Consider the following 10,059-nt stretch of genomic DNA (forward strand, 5'->3'; position numbering starts at 1 on the left):
TGATTGGATCAAATATATAAGGAAATGAAAAAAAAAATGAAATCCTTGTTTTGGTTTAGTTTTAAAGCGCCAGTTCATTTAAATACCTCGCAATACAATATGGAAATCTGACGCTTTAAAGAGACAATAGGATCTTCATACAAGGTAATACAATGAGGGTATCATCATGTCAGAAAAAAATTAGTCGTTGAAATGAGAACATGACTAAACATTATTTGACTTTCTGGTACATATGTAATCCGTCTTCCCCCCCCCCCCCCTTCCCATGCCGCATACTCAAACTTGTGTCTGGGTCCCTGCAACTAGTCAGAATTGTATTCAGCTATGGTTATCCTCCCAACTGAAAAACAAAAGGTAACAAAAATCCAACAATTGTGTATACACATATATGTGCACCGTACAGATCGTATATTTCGTCACTGAAGCGAGTTTCACCTTTGATTTCCTTTCGAATAGTGCGTTCTGCAATTTGCACCAATCTTGAAACTGTGACAGTGAATCACAAAAAGATAGCAAGGTCGAAGGTCACCTTCACTGTAGATTGCGCAACACCTTGGCACGATGGCAACACTCTTCGAGCTCATAATAACAAAATTAGAGGATTAGTTTAACTGTAAAGTGACTGTAGACGAAAGGTTAGAAGATTATTAAGTTTTCAACAATACGACTGTTTGACCCTTCTATGTTTTTTTTACAGTAGTTGTAACCAAGGCAATGGTCACTGTCCTATATCCTTCAACGACCTAAGCCTAACGTTACGGTTCACCCAGCGCTATTGAAATTGAGCTAGGCCCTAGGCTTAGTTTTAATATTATGTTACAGTTACTCTACAGTAACCAGTATGGCAGTAGCACAGGAATTCGTAATACGAAGCAGCAATTTCATTTCGGTCAAATCTAAGATGCAGAGAACAGTTTCTGAAAATACAATACAATCAAAACCTGTCAAAAGCAAAATAAAAACTAACATTAAACTGCTTATAGCCTATCACTATCAGTTCTTTAGTTTAGAATAGAAGTTGAGTTCAATTTCATCTTCATCTTCAATTTCGCTTAGTGCACTCGATAACACATGCAGAAACAACAAGTATGCACAGGCCTACCTTCAATATTTCTTTTCCACAAATGACAGTGTAATATAACACAATTTATTGGAAGGGAAAACCTCATATTGCTAGACCAATTAATGGAAATGTCTGGTGGAAGATATTGATTAATTGTCCTCATAGTTCTTATTTTTCTCCTTCTAACCATGTGAAAATTGTCCCCATTCGACGTCTTCTTCTTGTAGAAAGCTGGTTTACAAATTCACCAGTTTCTCACCAAATGCACCCTGTTCGAAGGCATCAATTTGGTGAATGACGTAATGCGGGCAAACAGGCAAAACGGGTGCTTGAAGTTCGCACTCCCATTTCAGCAAAAACACACTGTCGCATTTACACGCACTGGTGGTTGCCTTAATATTTATGTACACATTGCAAACGCAGTATGAAGCCTACCATGCCCAGTTGGTACATACATAGCACTACACATACTGTAATACACGCTCACTCTCAAATAGGGTTGGGCGATATTTGCTTTTTAATGTCACGATAAATAGTTCAAAAATTATCGCGATATTTCAATAATTACGATAATTTTTTCTTGTTGTTTTTAGTTAAAGTTAAAGTTGAAGGTTTACAGTCTTGTATGAGGCTAATGCCTCCTCACACGACTTTACAACTTAACCCCTGGTCATTGGTAACTTGTCACACCCACACACCAAAGTGTGCACAATTCAATCAGTCTCTCCTGGGACACCACAGTGCACCACATCCACGTGTCCCCTGGGGAACTTCCCATAGGGTGCAGCCACAAGCCGGCGCACACAACTATATTTACAAGTTACCTCACAAGTCCCCATTCATACACCTGGGTGAAGAGAGGCAATGGAGATAAAGTGCCTTGCCCAAGGACACAACGCAATGATCTGGCTAGGACTCGAACCTGCAATCCTTAGATCACAAGTCCACTGCCTTAACCACTTGACCACAACGCTCCCACAACGTTCGCGAACACACTAAAAACAACTGCCTTTTTCCCACCGGTGTTTTCGCGCAGCAAACACACCGAGCATAATGGCGTGGGGTTCAGGGGCCCGCCTTAGAGCCCCGTTGGGGTCAAGGAGTGGAACCCCTTGTGGGGGTCCAGGGGGCGAAGGACCCCAGAAAAGTTAAGTAGTTTTGCGTGTCTGGCGATAAAAAATTCGCAATTGAGGATTCAAAATACTGACTAACTTTATGAATTTAAATTGTCACGAAACTGATGAAAGTTTAAAATGACAAGTTAAAGTAGCTATATAATGTGATAAAATGAAAACAGAAGTAATCTGTCTTACAATCTTTATAAAGTTTAACTTACAAAACTGTCGATATTATGAAACAAACTACGTTCGGCAAAGCCCCCTTTCTAGACTGCCTAACAATCAGTTTACAACTGCAGTGTTTAACCGTACTTAAATATCACGGTAGGCTACATGTGCTTCCAATTTTCCCAGGTACCTTACCAAACATGTTACAACCCCCCTGTCTAACACCTGTTTGTTAACATTTTTGGCACGGTTCCAAAAAACTTTTTATGGAGTAAACTATTTTGGCTCCACTCTAGAATTAATTAGGTCAGTCAGTAAAGGATCGGTAAAGTTATGCGAAATATTATCTTAGACGTTAAAGGAAAGTAGGTAAATATCCCCGTAACATTAAGGTAAGTAAAACACACCTCAAGCCAACCGACTCCTCCGCATGAACAAAACAATCTATTCCCCATGATACACGAGGCACAGTCTATACCATACAGACATAGCATGATATCAAGGCCCCAATAGCTACAGTATGGCCATCTTTATGAAATTAAACCCTGTAATTCCATGTTTTAGGCCACCAGGCGTGATTAACTTAATGCTAAATATTGTTTCCATGTCCTTGTAGAAATCGTCAACTTTGCAAAATACAATTAGTTGTGTTTTTGTTGTTACGTGAGATCCGTAACCGACGAAGTGGTTAGGCTATTTACTATACACTTAACTATGGTAGGATATTATTATTTTTTTGGGGAAATTCTAGAAAATACTTTCTTTTCCCCCCGCTTTACACCAGATGTGGTCTTCTGGTTTATTCATAAATGGGTGTACTAGAGCCTTGTTTACATGACACTTGTTGCATTTAGCACGGCCACTTTCGCGTGAATTTTTTGAAAGTATTTTGCTCGATCTTTCGTAAAATTAGAAAGGTGTACCAACTTACTTTTCGTACACAATTGGTAATTTCTCTACTGATTTTCAGAGTTTTGTTCTCTATACAGTCAATGTTGTAAAGGACGGGTTTTTTACGAAGTGCAAAAGTCAGTAAATGTAGTTGATAAACTTTATTTCTTTTCAACTTTCTTAACCATGGAATGCTAGAATAACATTTACACATAAAATGGAGATTTTTTTTCTACATTTATTTCAAATTTCTTTCACAAGAAATTATCGTCATTTGTTCAATCCTCAAAAAATATCGTCTTGAAAAAAAATTATCGCGATAATAATAATTTTCGATATATCGCCCAACCCTACTCTCAAACCACAGTTCATAAACCTTTCTTCGAAATCGCTGAAATAAAATTCACTGATCAACTTTACAGAAAAAGGAAGCTTCTTTAATATTACTTGAAAAGTATTTGGAACATTGAAAGATGAAACTTGGCGGAAATGATGTCAGAGCAGAATGTAGTACCAGGAAGCTTAGGCTTCGTAGAACTGTGCGATCGTAAACTTTACAGTAGCCTTCATGCAAACATTCTTCACATTGGAGCTGGACAGCTCAATGTAAACAAAGAAGAGACTGCTGTTCAAACTTATTTTGTGTTACACAAAGATCACAGAATCACCAATGCACTACATATATTACGGCCTTGCAATTTTGTAAAACATATATAATTTATAAGAAATTTCACCAAAAATTAAAGAAGAAATTAATCTGTATTCAAAGGTTTTTTTTGTTGTTACTACTGTAGGAACTGTATGCAGCTTGAAAACATGTTTGGAAAATTGTTTATCGTTTTTTAGGTAACTTCTAAGGGCTACCAGACTATTCTTTTAAAATATAAAAACAGAACATTTCAATTTGAATGCAACAACAAAGTTGCTGTTAAACATTTTGAGAACTTCAGATGCAAACCCAGGCTTAATATCCAGATTGAATTTCCAGCCAACAACAGCAATATTTCTGGATGATATTAGAGTGATAGTTATGTATAAGTCAGAAAGTTGTTCCTCCTGCAAAACGTTTAAGCTCTCACTGAGTTTCTTTATAAACTGATTGTAAATTAATCTGGGTAAATCGATCCCCACGATATGTCATCATACTATATATGTGTCCATGGTGTGAAAAAAAAGTACCTGTTATTTGTAAATTAATATAAAACAGTCGCTTGCAATGTTAGCCATTTTTCTATTTTAATTAATGTAAAAAAATCTTCATCACTTTGTTTTGTTGCAGAGAGTGTCTCTCCATTATTGAAAAATGGAAAACAACCTGGTATCACATAGTGGTTGTGACGACATTAGCAATCTAACTTCTATTGAGAGCAGAGTACCGGATTTGCACCCAGCAAAGTCACAGGAACCCTCATTGGTAGTGTCAACGCCACAAGCAGTGCACATTTCATCAGAGAAAGCAGGAAATGCTGAAAATGGTGATGCAGAATTAAAACCAACTTTAACGATAAGAAATGAAGCAAATGTGGCTGGAGGTCAAGAAGTGGACAAGCCAGTATCGAAGCGGCAAATGAAACGAATGGCTAGGCATCAGAAATGGCTTGATCTTAAACCTCTGAGAAGGTAAGGAACAAATGTTTTGGGTTTTTTTTATGCTGAGGGTCAGCAAAAATAAAGTTCTCGAATAAACTGAGTACTTATTAATCACCATGTGGGTCTCCAGGCTGATGATGTAGGCATAACTTATAACTGGAGTTTGGGTGTCGCGAAGAGTCATGACTTGTCGTGAGTCCATAATCATACGGTCTGTTTTTGTATTCTAGCATCGTTGCTTGTAGTTGTAAGCATCCTCATTGACTCTTTACTGGTACGTGTGGCATTTTGGAAATGTAGATACAAGTGCAACATTAAGTAAATATTCACACTCCCGTCTCCGAGCCATTTACAGTACTTCTACTTCGTATCCACACCTTGGGAAATTTCATTTCTATTTTGTACTCTTGCTGTTGTACTTGTATTGCAAGTCTGCCAAGGTTCTGGTATTGAAAGCAACAGGCAGTGGGGGCAGAACCGGGGGGGCTTGGGGGGGCTCAGCCCCCCCAATAAAAAAGTTGAGGGGGCAAACGCATGAAAAGCCCCCCAATATTTACCAAGGCTCCGAAACGTGCATCTGCCCATTTTTCAATGCATACTTGTCGATCTGTTAGATGCACACGTATACTATATTGGTGTAATAATTTTAGTAAATGCTGGGGGGACCCTTGGCCCGTCCCCTGGCTATAGACCACATTGTCACCCCAACCGCGTCTTCACGCCCCGTGAAAAGTGGAAGCAGTGAGTGTGAGTACCGGTAAGCGTAACACAACTTCGTCTTAGGACAATGACTTGCCGCATTTCAGCCAGTTCTCCAACATCCCCTTACTCAGTGGCGAAGCGTCCATACAGTCAGGGGCGGATCCCCCCCCCCCCTCCTGACGGACTCAAATGGACTGCTGGCGCCCTTTTCAGCTTTTCACTACGTTTTACTTATTCGCGATTATTGACTATTTTATTGCGCTCTCATCTACCTATTGACATTTGTCATATTCTGTTGGTGTAATTTTCCGACAAAATGGCGACGACACCTATTTATTCTCCGTTTATCTGCTAATTAGCAAGGCCCGGCAAGGGTCATTTCCTGCAATCTATAGAGTATCTTTACTCAAAAATTTTCTGTACGCTCCGCGCCAACCTGTGGTGGCGCTCCGCTTAGATAGTGTCGAAAGCGCCCCTACAGACCAATCTTGCCCCCCCCTGACCAATACCCCTAGCTCCGCCACTGCCCTTACTACACTCTAGAACGTCTTTGCGAGTACACTACGAGTAATAGCTACTCTCTTAAAACACCATCGAATATACAAATTACAATGCTTTTACAGACTTTCTCGTGCAATCTGAGAAATTGCAGGCTTGAGACCCATATTTTAGGGCTAGGTATTCGCAGCATAAAACACTCGGGAAGTGCCGTTTCCGGCCATCTGGGGGTTTGAAAAAACCCAAAATTTACTTGTACGCTCCGCGCCAACCGATGGTGGCGCTCCGCTTAGATAGTCTCCACACATTAGCCCCCCCAATAATTTTTCCGTTCCGCCGTGCTTGGCAACCGGTTTAGTTTTCATTCCCCTAAATTTCAGGAGATAATGCCTTATTTCTACTTTCCAACAGGCTCCACTCAGTTTAGTATTATTTACATTCACATTCTTTATATAACAAGTTGTTTGAATGGAAGATTCACACTCAAGATATATAATAAATAGTTACGGTAGCCAGGTATACTGTATTTCCAAGTATGCTTCTTATAAATGTACATTGACTTGATTCTCTAGACAAAAACAGAAGGAGAAGATGAAGGATAAAAAGAGGAAACAGAAGGAAGAGAGAGAGAGACTGGGAATCGATGAAGATAGTATAAGAGGTCCCAAGCTGATCAAAATGTCGGACCCTGAAGCTAGCAAAGTATCCATTGCTATCGACTGTGGCTTTGACCACTTGATGAACGATATGGTGAGTATATTTACATCTATGTCTTACAGGTGTTTGAATAGTGTTTGAATAGTGTTTGAGTGATTGGCAGCAATCACTAAGGCTGGGAATAGGGGGTAAAATATAAAACACACAACAAACATGAACTGTGTATGATAAATGAAAGTAAAAATAGGCTGGTCCCACATAAGACACTAGATTTGCTTAAAATGCTAGTTAATAAGCACAGGGTTATGTTGCTGTTTTCACTATAATAGTTACTGTGTGCCTTGGAACACCTTCTGTTCAATTAAACTAAGGATCTATACCCAGGTATCTCCCCCTCCCCTCCACCCCACCGATTTCAACCACATTTCTTTTCCCTCTTTTTTCCCCTACTTGTCTTCCAACTTTGTCTGCACTATATTTTTCAAATGTACACAAATGGCCTCTCTTCTGGGCAAAAATTGCTGTCCCTAGCTAAGGCTTTCTGTTCATGTCACTGTTAGAAACTTCTTATAATCTGGATTTTCACTTTTTCGGTATGAAATCTGCAGGAAGTCCGTAAGGTTGCCAAGCAGATTCAAAGATGCTATGCGGCCAACAGACGTTCTCCGTCACCATTCCAGCTCCACCTCTGCAGTTTCAAAAGCAAGACGAAATCCTGGTTTGATGGAAGTATCCAAGGCTATTCTAACTGGGATGTAGGTATAAAAGCACCCTCCTGGTCATGTGACATGCCAGAGTATTATCAATTAATATCAATCATATCAATAAAGACAGGTATTTAACACAGTATCAACTACAATGAATTTTGTAGCAAACATTTGAAACTCTTAAATTGCAGTTTTAAGTTTATAGGAGATGAAAATTTAAATACCATCTTTATCTTAATATGACTGAGGCATTTGTTTTGACCAACTTCTCAAATATCTAAGGAGATTTTCTCTCCCTTGTAGAAGATAACAGGGTTTAAAAGTTTAAAGTAACTCAAAATTACTCCAACCATAGCTGGTAGGGGTTGTGGAAGAGTACTGAAGAAACTGATATGCTATTTCAACTTTTCAAATTTAAATTAAAAGTAGACAGGTATTTTGTGACGGATGGTGATGAGCTTTTTACAATCTCCCAATTGTTTCACAAGTATCATATTTTGGATCTGTTTTTTCACCTCCGACTAGGTCCACATTCACGATACATCTGTCGAAGAAGCCTTTCCTAAAGAAATGGTAGTTTACCTGTCTTCAGAGTCTGAAAATGTCCTGCAGCGACTAGATCCTTCAAAGGCCTATATTATTGGAGGGTTAGTGGATCACAATCATCAAAAGGTAATTATATATAAGCTACAGCTGCAGTTTTGGTGTTTTACTTCCTTCCTATAGGTGCTGGTGAAGATATTCAAAAACAAAAAACATACCTTTTGACAGGAAATGAAGGTTAAACTAGCATACATTGTTATAATAGAAATGAAATAACATCATCTGTTGAAGCCATTAAGTTTATTTTAGCTTTAAATAGTATTCAATATTATTAATGTACCACTGAAAGAGGAAACTATAAGTTACAAAAAAGGTAAAACATAGGAAAGCATGTAAAATAGATGTTAAAAAGGAAATATTTTCTTTTATTTCTGTTAAAGGGTATAACCCTTCTTTTTACTTTGCTGTTCAAGGGTTTATGCCATCAAACTGCTGTTGAGAAGGGCTGGCAGCATGCCCAACTACCCATCACTGAATTTGTAGAGATTAATGGACGGAAAGTTTTGACAATCAATCAAGGTAACAAATGTTAACCTTTAATAGGCATCTTAAAAGTTCTTAAACTTGAGTGCTAAATATACCATATGGTCTCATGTTAGAAGGGGACATTGGCATGAGTGGATGTGGTGGGTTTTTCTATTGTTCGCAGAAATCCAACTGCATTTCAAGTTAAAGTGTTGATGAGAAATGTATTGAAAAGAGAGAAAAGCGTTGTGATATTTTAATGATACCTAACAGTTTAGAAGTTTGTCCCATCCCCTTCGCTCTCCTCTCTTTCTGCCTACACTGCAATTAAGTGCAAGACTGTTGCATTAAATAACAATATTAGTTGATCATTATGTGTAATTTCATACAAGTATATCCTTTCTTCATATCATGTTTATCTTACACCAATTTTACTACGAAAGTGATTTATGAGGATATTCCAGTGGTTGAAGCTGATTTCGAAAGAAAATATGGCTCTGAGCTTTCTTATCAATATCTATAGAACAAATCCTGTTATTAGTTTTCACCCCAAAGATATGAATTGTAACATTTCTAAGGAATTTTGTGAAGGTATCTCCAAATAGTGTAATGTAGTAACTGATCTGGTGAAATGGTTGGGTTTGGTGGCGCTCACTGTTCTTACGGTTTGGGCCATGATAGCTGCCATAATGGATAATAAAGTAGTTCTATGCCAGTTTAGCATGTAATTAATTAATTAACCTCTTCATATTTAATCATAGATGTCATTTTGTTATAAGTTAATTCCTTCTCTTCAGACAAAAGGCCATGATTGATGCTTTTTTCAAATTTAAGTTATTATTTGACTACTAATAGTTGACATGACTATTATTTTTTTCCCCCCTTTTCTTATCAGTGTTTGAAATTCTTCTTGGATTTGCTTCTACTAATAACTGGAAGGACTCATTTTATCAGGTGTTACCGGCACGGAAAGTGAAGACTTACGCCCAAGACAGCTCGGCAGATAAAGCCGCTATCGGATCGGAAGAAAGAGAGGCAGGACTATCGTCAGGTGGAGCGGACCAAGAGAGAAAAGAAGAGGACAGTTGCGAGGAGATGAGGCTGATCCAAGCCAATGAGCAGTCTTGATGTCCTTTCAACCAAAGAGAATTAAAGATGATTATCATCTCACCCTTACCTATGGTTAAATCTTTGGCCACAAAGATTGATGAAAATAGTTTCTCATCTAAAGAACCACAAGTACATCTGTTTAATGGTTCATGCCTACCTTTGTCACATTTGAGGAGGGGAGGTGTAGATGGCTGCAGGAAAGCAATGTGATGCAAATTTATGATAAGATTAAACATTTCAAAGCAGATAGAATGAAATGATAACTTGTCTACTGCCCAAAGAAATATACCCGGGGTGGGATGGTGAGGACCTATTTGAGTCCCCATCCATCTCATATGACCAGGTGGAGGAAATAGTTTTAATAATGTATGTACTCATACCTGAAGGCTATTATTTGTTTAATAACCATTAGTCAATATGTGAAGGTTTCCAAGGGGAAGATGCAAACAAGGAAATAACAATAAAAATGAAAAGAAAAATAATCTAG

The 10,059-nt window shown here is 38.3% G+C and overlaps 1 protein-coding gene across 1 annotated transcript; it reads left to right on the forward strand.

The window, feature by feature from the left end:
* The first annotated feature begins 521 nt into the window (after nt 1-521).
* On the forward strand, nt 522-10,054 carry LOC139968779 (uncharacterized). The gene is made up of 7 exons (XM_071973151.1): nt 522-635; nt 4,520-4,860; nt 6,603-6,780; nt 7,296-7,442; nt 7,920-8,066; nt 8,411-8,516; nt 9,358-10,054. Exons 2-7 carry the CDS (start codon nt 4,544-4,546, stop codon nt 9,588-9,590), a joined length of 1,128 nt encoding a protein of 375 aa, XP_071829252.1. The 5' UTR covers nt 522-635; nt 4,520-4,543; the 3' UTR covers nt 9,591-10,054.
* The last annotated feature ends 5 nt before the right edge of the window (nt 10,055-10,059 follow it).

This window comes from Apostichopus japonicus, chromosome 6, assembly GCF_037975245.1.
Source record: "Apostichopus japonicus isolate 1M-3 chromosome 6, ASM3797524v1, whole genome shotgun sequence".
Taxonomy (NCBI): Eukaryota; Metazoa; Echinodermata; class Holothuroidea; order Aspidochirotida; family Stichopodidae; genus Apostichopus; species Apostichopus japonicus.